Source organism: Saimiri boliviensis, chromosome 3 (genome assembly GCF_048565385.1).
Source record: "Saimiri boliviensis isolate mSaiBol1 chromosome 3, mSaiBol1.pri, whole genome shotgun sequence".
Lineage (NCBI taxonomy): Eukaryota > Metazoa > Chordata > Mammalia > Primates > Cebidae > Saimiri > Saimiri boliviensis.
Window position 1 is genome coordinate 97,999,307 of NC_133451.1, and position 16,161 is coordinate 98,015,467.

At 35.9% G+C, this 16,161-nt stretch overlaps 1 protein-coding gene and 1 long non-coding RNA gene across 2 annotated transcripts in view; one reads left to right on the forward strand and one right to left on the reverse strand.

The window, feature by feature from the left end:
• The window catches only part of ARHGEF38 (Rho guanine nucleotide exchange factor 38), a 131,869-nt gene that overhangs the window by 59,425 nt on the left and 56,283 nt on the right, over positions 1-16,161 (forward strand). The window contains exon 3 of the mRNA XM_003929492.4: positions 9,046-9,169. Within this exon, the coding sequence (XP_003929541.3) occupies positions 9,046-9,169 (124 nt within the window). The remainder of the gene's footprint in view (positions 1-9,045; positions 9,170-16,161) is intronic.
• Positions 9,109-16,047, reverse strand: LOC141584029 (uncharacterized). The gene is made up of 3 exons (XR_012516906.1): positions 15,327-16,047; positions 12,056-12,218; positions 9,109-9,193 (listed from the first exon to the last, which is right to left on the reverse strand). It is a non-coding gene; the product is annotated as an uncharacterized LOC141584029 (long non-coding RNA).

Below are 16,161 nucleotides of genomic sequence, written 5' to 3' on the forward strand. Positions count from 1 at the left end.
AGAATTTACAACACAGATGGACTTCGTGGATATTTGTTCTATGTTGTACCAGTTTTGTCCCTATTTCCTATGTTGTACCAGAATTGTCCCTAATTCCTATGTTACTACTCAAGTCTACTGTCACACACCTGCCCCCCACATCTTTTTGTACCCTCTGTTTTATCCTACGTTTTCCCTTTCATTTATTCTCTAGTAAATTTTTATTTTCCTTTCTTTTGCAAAAGCATTTCCTCATTTTTCAAATTATTTTCAATGAGTTCTAGATTTTGTTGTATTATTGAGATCAGAACTTTGCAATCGTGCCATTAAATCAGAAAAAAATTGGGTGTTATGCTCAGTCATCCGTGCCATCACTAGTTTCTTTCAGATATTAGGCCTGAAGGACACAGATGTTTGTTGAAAAAGTTATGAGTATTATAAGCTCTCAGTTTGAGTATGTACAGGAAAATGAAAAAATAAACATGCATGTACACACATTCACACACACACTCACACAGTGAGTACTCAAGTGATCAGAGCATAAAAATGTTTATCCCATTCATCATGCCCAGCCACAAGCCTTTAATTATAATTTTTTGACTGGCATGGGTGCATTACAAATTGTGAATTTTTCTTATAATCTCAGTGATTATTCCAAATAGTTTCCAAATTACTTTCTCTTTATTTCAACAATATAAATCATAGTATTTATGCTTGTTAAAGAGTTTCTGAAAAGATTACAAAATACGCTAGCCCTCCAATTCAAAAGTCCTATATTTAGCAGGACGGTTTGTCCTTGGAACATTTCCTATAAAATTTAAGGTAGGAAAAGGATGGCAAGGCCACCTAAAACCTTTGCCGAGAAGCTTTTCTGCCCGTCTTTGTGTCAAGGCAGAGAAGAGAAACAAAAGCAGAGACCTATAGTTAACTACCTAACTTTTACCCAAGGATATCAATACAAGCAACGTGCTTTTCTATTACTAGTCAAAACAAATTTTCTGTTGGACTTGTTTTTAGTTTTTATTTTTGTTTAAAGTTCCAGGGCTGTTGGACTTCTTAACTCAAGGACTTCTCAAGTTGGACTACGGCCTCTTTGTCTGGCTTTGACTGTTGTCTCTGCCTTTCCTCACATACATGCTGAGATTTCTGCTCCAGACTCCCCACTCTTCTTTCTGCAAAGGGACTAACGTCTCTGTCCTAATGTAGGTCTGTCCACATTAATAACTTCTGGCCTGGAATGTTTCCGGGCAATTATCAGGTAACTTAGACAATTATCTGTAAGATTAGTTAAAAGACTTTCTATAAAGCTGTGATATTGATTCAACTCATAATTTGGCTGAATTAGCCAGTTTCAAATCTAATTTCACGGCAGGAAATTTCACACATACAAATCAGCAGTTTTGAGAAACCTGATGAAATAATGGCTAGTTTACCCTGAAAATCTTTGTAATCTAGAAGCCAACTGTCTCAGTAAATGCCATAGTAATTAGATAATTATCCTAGCCCAGTGGTGGCTATGGCTTTCTGCCAACATCTTTTTTACCACTTGCTGCAATTTCTCTCTCACAAGCACTCTTCTCAACTTCCTCACTAAAAAATAAAACAAAACCTACTTTTTCCTCTCAGCATGTCCCCTTTGGGTCTCCACTTCTCAAATATTTTGTAAAGCATGGCAGCTTTCTTCCACCATACTTACTACAGTCTCAATATCATTGGGTTTTGATGGCTTCAGCATTAATAATGGATCAATCTAATTTAGAGGATGCATCCAGCCCTCACTAAAATGTTGTATGTGGAACTGCCCTATAGGAGTAGATGGCATCAAGGTTCTATTAGACCAAATCAGATGATGACCAAGGAGAATTTGCCCTATATTAATTCGAATGTAATTACTACAGTAAGTTCAGAGAGCCCAGGATTGGGCCCTATTTGAACCTAGATTTACTGCCAAACTACACCAAATCCAAACACTGAAGACTTTTCTAGAAACAATTTCCAGAGGATGATTTGGTTGGTGGCAATCACCACAGCCCTTAAAGCAGTGCTATTTATTTTCTTCCTTCATCTTCAATTGTTGTATTAAATATATATGTCATGCACATAATATAGAGAACTTTTAAGTTGTGTGATTTCGATCATCAAATTAGGAGCACAGAAATATACTTCCAAATTGAGGTTGGGACAGCAGTATTCCAATTGACAGTTTTAAATCCATTGGTTGTCAGAAGATAAAAACAATGTTTATTTGTTAATACTTTTTTAAATCCTTTAAAAAAGTTAATAACTTAGCTCAGTGATAATCATGAGTGTGAACAAGTGTTTAGCTAAGAAAGTTGATTATAATTATGAAAACGGTGATCTATGTAGATTTCAAAGATTTATGAATGGTTAAGCACACTACAGTATTTTCACATAATGTTGACATTACAAATGGAAAAGATGTTCATGTTATGTTGTTAAGGTAAAAAAAAATTAGCTCTATTTGAAGTATATAATTTTTGTATGGATGGACACACAGACACACAGGGAAGAATAATCTGAAAGAAACATACCTGAAAATATCATCAGTGGCTATTTCTGTGCGGTAGAATTGTGGGTGATTGTATATTCTTTCTTTTATTTTCTTTTATCCACTCATCCTTAGTTTTCTACAATGACATGAACTACTTTTATAATAATAGCTTAATTTATTTTTTCAAACAACATTTGTTCCTAGACTTACTTTTAAAGATGTTAGTGGTTAGGGGTCTGTAGGACACCTAAGAATGTTTGACTTTTCCTCCCGGTAATGAGGTTTAGCCTGATTCACCCAGTGCTCATTAAACGGAAGCCTATAAACAGGAATGTCCCAGGTATAAACTAGGGGAAAATTGGCTTCTGTCAGCAAATCAGCCAGTTATATGAATGGCCAAACTAAGCACGATAGTGTGCCTTGGCAGATAAAAATTAAGTAGAAAATTATAAAATATCCATGTAATAGTTTTGAACAACTATATTAGATAATTTTTTTTTTTCTTTAAACCACTTTTGATCTTCGCATGCTTGTTATTCAGAATGTACTGAAGTGATCACAAAGAATATTTGTTTTTGGCTCCAACAAGAGTAAATAGATGATTTGTATTGCAGGGATTCAATTCAGTTCAAATTTTTAAACTTTTACTGGGTAACTATGCACATATCCAGAACTGTTTTAGACAAAATAGAGTACCCACAAAGACAAATGTCTTAGAGAAACTCACAGGTTTGTCATAGAGAGAGATAAATTAATAAATATTTCTGATAAATATAATGGACTTCCATATAAGCAGTAAGTAGTACAAAGCAAGAGTCATGGAAGTGTGGGAGAAGAAGAGGTTAGTTCTAACCAAAGAACAGGAAATATTTCCTAGAGAAAGTAACATTTTGACTACAATTAAAAGTGTATTAGTCTTCTTTGGGTCATAGGTAACAGAAATAAAGTTCAAACTAGCTTAAATAAAAAAGACAGTGTGTCACCTTATGGAATAAGGTTTTCTTGCTTTAAGCAAGGCTAGATCCAAGGGTTAACAAGACTTTGCCAGGATTAGCTTTCCTCTTTGTGACTTTTTCACAGACAAGTTTTCCACAAAGATGATTGTTGAAGATAATAAAAACTTACATACTATGTTAGTCCAGTTGGACCTCTAAAAAATGCCATAAACTGAGTGACATAGGCAACAGATATTTATTTCTCATAGTTCTGGAAGCTGGGAAGTCCCACATTAAGATGCCAACAGATTCAGTGTCTGATGAGGGCCCACTATCTAGACAGCTGTCTTTTAGCTGTAACCTTTTTAATTTGTTGAGTAAACTCCATACTATTTTAGATAATGGCTGTACTAATTTACATTCTTACGAAAAGTATGCAAGAGTTCACTTTTCTCCACATCCTCACCAACACTTGTTTTCCTTTATCTTTTTAATAATAGTTATTCTAAGTGTGTGGTGGCAGCTCATTGTGATTTTAATTTGGATTTCTGTGATAATAGTGATATTGAGCATTAAATACCTATTGGCCATTTTTATGTCTTCTTTTGAGAAACATCTATGTAGATCCTTTGCCCATTTTTTGTAATTTAATTTATTTTAATTTACTTATTTTTAATTTTTATGAATCCATAATACTTGTACATATATGAAGGGCACATGTAATATTTTGATACAAGCATACAGTGTGTAATGATCAAATCTTATTGGGATATTCATCACCTCAAACATCTTTCATTCCTTTTTAAAATATTTTCAAGTATGGGTTTCAGAACATTTATAATTTTGTTTGAGTTGGGACATTCTAAATCTTCTAGCTACTTTGAAACATAACAATAAATTATTATTAACTATAGTCACCCTATATCTTCTTCTTTTTTTAACTTTCATTTTACTTTTTAATTTTTTTTAACTTTTAAGTTCACAGGTACATGTGCAAAATGTGCAGGTAAACGTGTCACACGGGGGTGTTGTGGTACACATTATTTCATCACTCAGGTATTAAGCCTAGTATCCATTAGTTTTGCTCATTTTTAAATGGGATTGTCTGTTTTATTACTTTTGAGTTGTTTGAGTTCCTTATATTTTGCATATTAACACCCCTTATCAGATGTGTAGTTTGCAAATGTATTCTGTCATTCCACAGGTTGTCTCTCAACTCTGATTATTGTTTACTTAGCTGTGCAGAAGCTTTTAAGATTGATGTAAACCCATTTGTCTATTTCTGCTTTTGTTTCCTGTGCTTTGGGGTTATATCCAAGAAATAATTTCCCAGACCAATGTTAGGGAGTTTTTTGCCTGTGTTTTCTTCCAGTTATTTTACAATTTCAGGTTTTAGATTTAAGTCTTTAACTCATTTGGAGTTGATTTGGTGTGAGGTAAAGGTCTAATTTCATTCTTCTGCATGCGGATAGCCAGTTTTTCTAGAACCATGTGTTGAAAAGACTGTTCCCATTATGTGTTCTTGACATCTTTGTTGAAAATCAATCAACTGTAAAAGTGTGGATCTATTTCTGGGCTTCCTATTCTGTTCCATTGGTGTATGTCTGTTATTAGGCTGGTACCATGCTGTTTTGATTGCTATAGCTTTGCAGGAGATTTGAAGTCACTGAAAACTACATAACACTGATGAAAGAATTTGAAGAAGACATAGATAAATAGAAAGATATCTGGTGTTAATGGATTGGAAGAATTAATACTGTTAAAATATCCATTCTACCCAAAGCAATATATAGACTAAATGCTATTCCTATCAAAATTCCAATGACATGTTTCATATAAATAGAAAAATATCTTTAAAACTGACATACAACCACATAAGACCCTGAAGAGCCAAAGCAATCTTGAACAAAATGAACAAAGCTGGAGGCATCACATTACCTGATTTTAAAACCTAGTAATTATTTAAATGTGATGGGAACTTGCTATTTGAAGCAAAGAAACAAATTAAATTGCCAATTTAAACACTGGCCTTTAATCTACAACCAGAAATACCATTTGACCCAGCAATCCAGTTACTGGGTATATACCCAAAGGAATATTAATTATTCTACTATAAATACACATGTGCATATGTTTACTACAGCACTATTTACAATAGCAAAGACATGGAACCAACCCAAATGCCCATCAATGACAGACTGGATAAAGAAATTGTGGTACATATACACCATGAAATACTATTCAGCCATAAAAAGGAATGGCATCATGTCATTTGCAGACACATAGATAAAGCTGGAAACCATCATCCTCAACAGACTAACAAAGAAACAGAAAACCGAATACAGTATGTTCTCACTCATAAGTGAAAGTTGAATAGTGATAACACATGGACACAGAAGGGAACAACACACACTAGGGCCTGTTGAGGGGTGGGTGGGGAGGGGAAGGAACTTAGAGGATGGGTTAATAGGTGCAGCAAACCACCATGGCACACGTATACCTATGTAACAAACCTGCACATTCTGCACATGTATACTGTTTTTTTCGGAAGAAATTTTTAAAAAAGAAAAAGAAACATTGGCTTTTAATTTTTTTGTTTTGTAAGTCTGAATTATTACATACTGACTTGGCTTAAAATACTGTGCACTTAGACCATTTTTTTAAATGAATTTTAATCTATTTAAAATGTAATTCAACTTAAGCTTTTAGAGCATTGCCTGTTTCTAGTGAATGATTAATAAATGTAAAAACACACTTCCCTGAATTTACATCAGTAATCATAAAATCATCTGTCAGTTTTAAAAGCCCATTTGTACCAGGCATTTGTTTGTTCCCTGGCATAACAGTGACTGTATATGAATTCATTTTATGATTCATAGAATCCCCATGGGCTCATGGTGATATGGGCATTTGAAATCAGGCCAATTGATGTTTTAATCCTTTCTGTCCTTCAGGAAGAAGTGGAATTAAAAATCTATGTTTTTGTTATTTAGTATTTGTTGCACTGAGCTAAGATTATAGATAAAATGTAGAATTAGATCATTGCTAAGTGGATTTGTACTCTAAATTAAACAGAAATACAGGATACTGACCTTGGGAAATAAATTGTAGGAGTGACAACGTGGTGAAAGACTCAGGAACAAACCAAAAAATCTAAATAGAGATAGCAAAGTACTCTATTATTAATATTTGCTGGTAATGGATGAAAGCGCAGAATGAAAAGGTTAATTTTTGAATCCAGTTCTACCCTGAACTTCTTGCTTACGTTTGAGTATAGCTCTTCTCTTTGCTCTGCATTATTTTCTGTATCTTCAAGATGGTTCATTCATTACAAAGAAGTTGGAGTCATGTATGAAATCATAAACATGAAATACTTCAGATTTCTCAGAATAAAGTTTCCACAGCAAAATGAAATAATAACAGGAATACACTGTGTGATTTACTGCTGGTAGTTTATCTTATAAAGCAAGTAAATTAGGGGCTAAAATTTTATATATTAGAAGGATTTATTTCAAAAATGATTTTAAGAAATATACAGTCAGCAAATTTGAAATGAACCAATCTATAAAAATTTGATTCATACACAACTTTTGGAAAACATCTTGCATTATTCAAAGTTATACCTTTGTGGATTTAATTAATACTCAACACAAAGGTCAATTCTTTAGGATAAGTAGTGTGTGAAATCAGTGGTACTCAGAGATATATGACATTTGAGCCATTGATAATAATAAAGCATTAGTAAATGTAATTTCATGTTAAGTAGTTAATAATAATTTATTATTAAATAATTAAGAGAAAATCCATAAAACTGTTGCATGTCTTTAAAATATTTTCTGTAATATTAAATATATTTTCTAATATGGAAATTGAAAGTCTTGAACCTCTCTAGATTACAAGCAGAAGAACCACATGTGCCATCTCCCATTAAAGTGAGTGGTCAATTAAGGAACATTTTGTGACCATAAGAACTAATAATGATTGCAATGTAATAATTAATGACAGACAATTTCAGAATACATAAAACTAGTTTTCAAAAGTTGTCTAATCCTATATTGAAATAAACCACTGCATATAATCTTATGAATCTGATTACAAATGAGGCTGTGGATTATCTTGAGGACAGCATGAATGATTGGAAAGTGAGAAATTTCCTAATATGGTTCAAAGACTTGAATACAGCAAGATCATATTGCATAAGAACTAACTGACGTAGTCGCCACATTTTGAAAAGGTGCAATGTGAAGTCATGCTTCCAAGTTCAATGACAGAATATCCTTACCAAAATAATGTTGGTGTCCAATATGGAGCACAGTAGACAGGACAATGTCAAAAAGGAATGGGATAAAAAAAGATGAGCAGGTTGCCTTCTTCCTTCCCCTTAAATAAACCCTGCACACACCTAAAGAACTGATTCTGAAATCATGGAAAAAAGCTGTGGTTGTTGGCCTTCATCTGCAGAATTTCTCTAGGTTTGCTTCTTATATCCCTTGTTCCTAATTCCTCTAATATCTTTCTTTCTTTTTTTTTTAAATTCCCCTAATTTCTTGGCACATTTTCTTTAATTGGATTCTCTGTCTCTTTCATGTTCCTAATTTTACTGACCTGGTTTTATACCAGCAACTCTGCTTTTCACTTGTGCTACTCCTCAATGAATTAATTATTGATGAATTAATTATCCACCTATGACAACATTCACAATAAGTCATGAATAAAAGGCACCTACTCCTGTTCCCCAGTGTAGCCCAGTAGAGCCTGTACCAATATGGCTGTGGCCTGGCCATTCATTGTTGGATTATGAAGGATATCCAACTGAAACTCAAGGGAACGAATTCAAATAAGATTCATCAAAGTCAGAGCACATATCTCACCGTATTCAGATAGCTGAGAATGGTTTGGCCATCTCTCTGTTAATCAACCACGAACTATGACACAGTCTGGCTTCTGTTGTAATTCTTGGTACATAAAAGCTTCTCCAAAAAATATTTGATGAAAGGGTGGCTAAATGAATAAATAAATTATTATAAACACTATAAGATCTAAGAATAAGTATACTGGTTGTTAAGGGTGTGCATGAAATAACAAAATATGATGAACCCTTGATTAGTAGTATATATTTAATGAAGATTTCCATTTATATGTATATCAAGCAAAAAAAAAAAAAAAAAGAAGAAGCCCAGCACAATTATTTGTCCTCATTCTTTATACATCTGTGGTTTAAAAACAGCTTTGAAAATAGTTACTTGCCTCAGGTAAAGTCTGACTTCTGCTGTATAGGCAGTAAAATATTCTGAAACCTTACACACTAGTACATACCCTCATAGAGGACAGTTAATAAAAATACCAATTAGGCCTAAATCTTCCTATTCTGGTTCATACAGATGTACAATCAACTCAAAACATATTCAAAAAATTTTTAAAAGAAGTAACAGATGTATCATCCCAATTTCCTGGATTAAAAAAAAAAAAAACTGCACTCTAGAATCCCCAAACAAGAATGTTTACAGAAACGGTTGATGGAGGTAGCATGGGCTGGCATTTAAAATGCTTACTGTTTATCAGGAGAAACATCCTAAATACAGTGCTTCTCTATCAGCTCAATGTTTTTTGTTTCTTCAGATTGATAGGCTGGATGTGGATGGCTTGTTTAGCAACATTGAGTCCGTGCATCAGATATCAGCCAAGCTGCTGTCATTGTTGGAAGAGGCCACAACAGACGTGGAACCGGCCATGCAAGTAATTGGTATGTTTATTCTCTTCTCAAGTTCTACAATACAACAGGAAATAATTTTTTAATAACCTCCCTTTGCTTTGGTTTTATACTCCGGACTCACCATGCTTCCCAGGAGATATATAAATGCTAAAGCCATCTTTGGGCTCATTGTAATCATACAGACTCTGTATTTATTTTCAAATGGGTTTGTATCCATTTGCTGAAGTCCCACAGTGGCACAAAACATACCATTTGCTTTTTAATTTCCAATTGTTCAATCTCTTTGCTTTCCAGATGTTCTGTAATTTTTAAAATGGCTAACATTTACTTGATCTTTAAAGAATTAATTATTTAAATATGCTAATAGCTTTGCTGATTTTCATTACAATGTTTTTTTAGTTCTTATGCCCATGAATCAATTAATTTTTGTAGGCCATAAATTTCTTAAATGAGAAATGTAAAACTATTAAAGAAATGTAAATTATTAAAAATTTACACAAGTTCTACTTTTTTCATGCTTTCTCTTTTTTTCTTTATTATTTGCCTTCCAAATACATTTTTACTCTTGGTCAGATATATTTATTTTCTTACTCTGGTAAGATTTTCAAAAACAACAACAGAAAACATAATTCAAAAAGTATTAAAGTAAATTTTTATTCTCTACATTTCTTGGGAATTTCCAAGGGAATATGATCTCCTTGAAGGCACTTTGCACATCTAAGACATCATACAAACAGTGCCATGTAGGCTAAGAGCTTTTAAAATTATCATTTCTCTATTTAACATTTATCATTCACAATATATCCTCATTACAAAAATACTAAAACAATCCAGGATTACATAGAGTAACAGTAAAAGCTTCTTTCATATATCCCTCCAGTGCCACTGTCTTCCCCACAAGTAGCCACTTGTTTACTACAGATCCTTTCTTTGAGATCTGCACACATAGACTATACACAAACACCTTATGTCTTTACTGATTAGATCTTTGTTACCTTTTATTTGTTAGAGTTATAAAAATGGCATGAAACTGGTCTTGTTTAATATTTACAGAGAACCCAAGTTTAATAAGCAAAGCTGATCATATAGATGAAATATAGTGAAAGAAATGATTCAGCAATAAAGCCAGCCCACTCAAAAAGATTTCTTCCACAGACAGTTTAAATTCAATTCTTTGTGATGAAATGTCTCCTCAAGTAATTATTAACCTCAAAGGGAAAGACGGTAGCTTTACATTGAGAAACACAGCAGGGGTCATCTTTATCTACAGATCAAGATCAACAACACCAGGAAATAACATGTATTCACATTATGAACCTTATGCACTGAGGGAACATCGCATTTGTGGTATTTTTACCCAAAACGTGTGTAATCATGACCAGTCATGAGAAAATACTAGATATCCTCAGACAAACTCAAATGAGGGACACTTGACAAAGGAACTGATCAAAACTATTCTGGGCTGAGCACAGTGGCTCACGTCTGTAATCCCAGCACTCTGGGAGGCCGAGATGGGCGGATCACAAGGGCAAGAGATTGAGACCATGGTGAAACCCCTTCGCTACTAAAAAAAACAAATATTAGCTGGGCATGGTGGCGCGCACCTGTGGTCCCAGCTACTCGGGAGGCTGAGGCAGGAGAATTGCTTGAACCTGGGAGGCGGAGGTTGCAGTGAGCTGAGATCGCGCCACTGCACTCCAGCCTGGTGCCTGGTAACAGAGCAAGACTCTGTCTCAAAAACAACAACAACAACAGCAACAAAATTATTCTGAAGTGTCAAGATCTAAAAGATAAGGGAAGACTCAGGAACTGCTACAGACTGTAGGAAACTCAGGCAGAGTAACAAATAAATGCAAGTGGGAGCCTGGATAGAGTCTAAAACAGTAAAAGAGCATTAGTGTTGAAATTCACATAAGGTATTTAGTTTTGTTAATTGTATTGCACCAAAGTTGATTTTCTTACTCTGACAATCATATTTTGATTATGTAAGATGTTGATGTTGGTGAAGCTGAGTAAAGAGTATTTGAAAATTATCTGTACTATTGTTTTTCAACTTTTCTATCAAAAATTAGTTCAAAATAAAAATTGAAAAACATGATTTATAGAAAAACTCAATTGAAGATGTTTATAATGTCAGGTTCACTAATCCTAAAATTCCAACTTTGAAGAAAATTATAGAATTTTTTTAAAAAATCAAGACAATGAGGCCATATTTGAAAAAGAATCTGTTGGAGTCTTATTTTAACATCCTTACCCTTGGTATCTGGGCCAGCCTTGTGACTTGCTTTTATCAATGAAATGGGGCAAAATGGTGTTCTACAACAACATTATGTCTTTTGCTCTCTGCTTGTGAAGACAGAGGCCCAAACTGCCCAGCCATTCCAAGCAACACAGCCAAGGTCTCAGGCTTGAGTGTAAGGTCCTTGTCAGCTAGCCAGTTGGCCCCCCGCCAGTCCACCAACTGACGGAAACATAGAAGTAAACCCCGCCAATGCCAGTTAAACTCTGCCCAGTTATTGACCCATACAATTATGAGCAAATGAACAGTTGTTGTCTTAAGCTTTTAAGTTTTGGACTGATTCTTTTTTCCTGTGGTAATTGCTAACTAATACAGATTAACAGATGAGAGAGTAATTTATTTCAACTCAAATGGTGAGGGAAAACTTGATTTGGAAAGATCTGAGCTTGGACTTGAAGGATTTAGAAAGGTGGAGATTGCGTGCAAAAGGCTTTCTAAATGAGAAATAGAGTAAAGGCCTCAAAACAAGAGTACAGGAAATTCTTAAAAAGGACAGCAGCAGCCCTATGTGACTGGAACACAGTGCTGAGAGGGCCTCTCTCAGCCAAACATTGTAGATATATCAATACAAGTTCACTAGCAATTTCCAATACTAAATATTTTACCAAAGCACTTACATTTCATAAGAAAAGCTGATTGTTTGTGAGATGTTTCCAAAATTATGTTACCACAAATGAAAAGCACAGGTGTCCCATTTCTTTGTCCTTAGATGGCACGAATTAGAGTTTGTGATTCACAGCTGGAGTGCCAATGAAGGAATTTTCCTAATACGTAGATAACCTAGGAGGAAAATTTTACTCAATTATAACCTTGGGGTCTGGATAAGGTTCCAGTTTAAACACAGAGGCATATGCTTGCAGATCTGCGAGCTCTGAGAAAATTGTCTGTACTGTCATGCCAAGATAGAAAGTGGATTTTAAAATCTTGACTTCAGCACGGTGTCTAGATAGGAAGTTATAGACGGCAGTATGGGATGTGGCTCTTGTTTCCATGTAGATGACAGTGTAAAGTTTAAGGACACATGGGTTTCAATATCAGGTTGACTTGAGTTATATCTCGGCTTGGCCTGTTGCTAGGTTTCTGATCTTAGGCAAGTTACAAACCTCATTGAACTTCAATTTTTCATCTGGAAACTGGAGGGAATAATACTTATCCCATATGGTTTTTATGAAGATTTGACAAAATTACATGTAAAGAATGATACTCCAGTGCTTACCCCTAATTAATATCCAATAGATGATGTTATAAATTATTATCCCACGAATATTAGATTTATCCATCTATTTAAAAAGCTTGATTTCTTCTGTATGTAACAAGTGAATAAAAGGTGACTTTTTCTCAGAGGTCCTGATCATGTTTTTCAAACTAGTCATATTTGCTAGATTTATTTGATTTCTAGATGCCCCCTATATCTATGCATCTAGATGATTCATGGATCTAATATGGTGACATATTTTCTTCTAAAGGGAGATTTAACATATCAAGTGTCATTTCCACATTTGGTGGAGTGAACAGGAATGGCAGTAACTAATCTCCAAAGATGGCCCTCAATGGACCATGCCTTCTAGTTCACACTGCAATATAGTCTAGTGTCATATTGACTCTGGACTGGCCTTCTGGTTCACTATTACAATGCAGTGGAAATGACACCAAGCCTTAGGAAATGGGCCCAAGCCTTAGGAAAGCCTGACAATTTCTATTTTCATGATTTTGGAAGCCTGCCATTTAAAAAGTTGAGTTACCTTACTGGAAGTATCAGAGAGAACGCAGATGAGCAGATGAGACTATGTAGAGTGAGAAAGTGGCACTGCTATCCCAGCATCCCGGCAGAGGGCAGCCCCCAAGCTGCTCCTGCCAAGGCACTAGATTTGTGAAATTAGTCATCTTGGACATTAGAATCCAGATAAGCCCTTAGATGACTCAGATCGAGTGGATGTCAAGTGGCGCAAAAGAACCATAGAGCTGAGCCCAGTTAATCTACAAAATTGTGAGAGAACATAAAAATGGCTGCTGTTTCAAGACACCAAGCGTTGGGATGGTTTGTTACATAGCAATAAACAACCCAACAGCAATTGTCCTCTTATATGTGTTTGCATATTATAATGTTTCAAAGTATTAAAACAAGACTGTCATGAACATGCTTGAATCTACTTTACTTGCTTACCTCATGCATATTGTGCTGAGAACCAGCCTGAAAGAGGCTTTTGATAAAGGAATTGAAATTTCTCATATGCATTTTCCTGAGGGTGATTCTGTCCTTGGAGAGAAAGAATTTAGAGCATTCTGTTTTTTGAAGGTGTAGTAGGTGATGCACGGTTGTTCTATAGCAGTGCTTTGTTCTCCTAAAGCAATGTCTCTTGCAGGTCCCTGAAGTAAGAATCTGTGCCTTTAGCAGTGAGTTTGTGAGAAGAGTATTAGTTGCTGACAATTCATATCATAATGCCGTGTGGGAGATACTACAGCAGCGCTCACTTAAATGAGTTTTTCAGTATTATTATTGTGTGTAAGTTTGTGTATGTTTTACTCAGGACACAGATAGGCTTGACCTGATTAATTCTGGCCAACTGAGACAAGTTGGGAGGGTCCTAGACCTGCATACTTGAATGTGTGGGTCAGTGCAGAGGTTTGGGGGACACTCAGGTGCAACAGATGACAGATCAGAATGCAAGTGTTAGAAGTAACAGAAAAGCTGTCAGCTTCAGAGAAAATGATGATGGGGGAATGTGGTTTTCAGGATCAAGGATACACCAATTCTCACAAGAAAGAAAAATCAAGTGGAAGCAGGTACTCGGCTGTAATATGGGCAGGAGGGGTGATGATTGGACTTCCAGTCTCTTGAGTGGGGTGAATATTGGTCCCAGTGCTGCTAACTTATTCCTTATAATAAAAATAAAATAAAGATGGCTTAGTAAAAAGTCTCACAGTTCTGATTTCTGAGGAGAACGGTAAGTTCTAGGATGCTATGCTGATAGAACCTGCCAGTGGAAGTCAGTGGCTTAGCTGTGCCAGGAGTATTGGAGAGTTGAGGTCACATTTGAATGGACCTATGAAAAGTCAAATATTGCACAGGATACACATAGAAATAAATTTCTAAATCTCAGGAAGGAATGTAAAAATCTGTGAGTTCCTGAACACTTTCTCAGCCTCCAGGAAACTAAAATGAGAAGTACATAGAAAGAGTAACAAATCTTGAAGGTACCCGAAGGTACCCAAAAGCCTGGAAAGAGAATGGCTTTTTTTAAATTGCATTTTAGGTTTTGGGGCACATGCGAAGAATGTGCAAGATTGTTGCATAGGTACACACATGGCAGTGTGATGTGCTGCCTTCCTCCCCATCACCTATATCTGGCATTTCTCCCCAACTCCCCTTTGACAAACCTGAGAATGGCTTTTGAAATGAAACAGATCCGTGTCTTAATCCTGGCTGTCATCACTAGCTCAATGGCTGTGAGCAAGTCACTTGGGTCAGTGAGGATTGCGTTTGCCTGCCTGGTATAGAAACCTGGCCAAGCCGGGCGCGGTGGTTCAAGCCTGTAATCCCAGCACTTTGGGAGGCTGAGGCGGGTGGATCACGAGGTCGAGAGATCGAGACCATCCTGGTCAACATGGTGAAACCCCGTCTCTACTAAAAATACAAAAAATTAGCTGGGCATGGTGGCGCTTGCCTGTAATCCCAGCTACTCAGGAGGCTGAGGCAGGAGAATTGCTTGAACCCAGGAGGCGGAGGTTGCGGTGAGCCGAGATCGCGCCATTGCACTCCAGCCTGGGTAACAAGAGCGAAACTCCATCTCAAAAAAAAAAAAAAAAAAAAAGAAAAGAAACCTGACCAAAAGGGTTTAACCAAAAAGGGGCTTATTTTTCTCATGTAACAAGAAATCCGTGACTCACGAGTCCAAGACTTGTGCAACTGCTTGCTGCTCCTTGACGCTCTTCCCTTTGCAATGCTCAGCATGTGGCTTTTGACACCATCCCCCAGATGGCTACTCCATTTCCAGGCATCACTTCCTAAAGACAGTGAAGCAAAACCACCCCCTCAGAAGGCTTTTTTCATTTTGGGGGAATATAACCCTTTCCCAGTGACTTCTAGATATATCTCATTCTGTTTTGTACATGTGTTATTTCATTTCATATATATATACACACAAACACTTTTGCACACACACTTGGCCATCTAAATACCAGAGATTTGGGGAAAGTGAATATTTTTAACTGGGTGTGTTACCAGTCGAAATTCTATGGGTTTGGAAGAAGGAAGAACAGATAAGTCAATAGCAATGGATTCCACATGCATTTGTTCATCCTTTCAATGTGAATAACAAGACATCTATGGCAGGAAAATACCAAACATAGAGCATAAACCTCCAGAATGTACGTTCCATGAGAGGAAGAATTCTTGTCTGTTTTGTGGCCCGTGTGTCACCTGCATCCAGAACAGTGTCCTTAAAACTATTTACTGAATGGATGAAATTAGAGATAACAGTAAGTGTTCAGTGCACTGGCTGGCAAACAGGGACCAGGAGACGATTGTTGTTATTATTGTCATCACTGAGTCTGCCTGTGGTCAGTGTCACTGTAAGATGTCAATGCCATTTTCAGAGGCTGCTAGGTAATACAGAGCAACTAGCTACAGCAGAGGCAAGCTTTCTCAAGACAGGTATTTACTAAAATGAGAGAAATGGAAAATCATGATTGGTGTAAGACAGGATATTCCTCAGTGTTATCA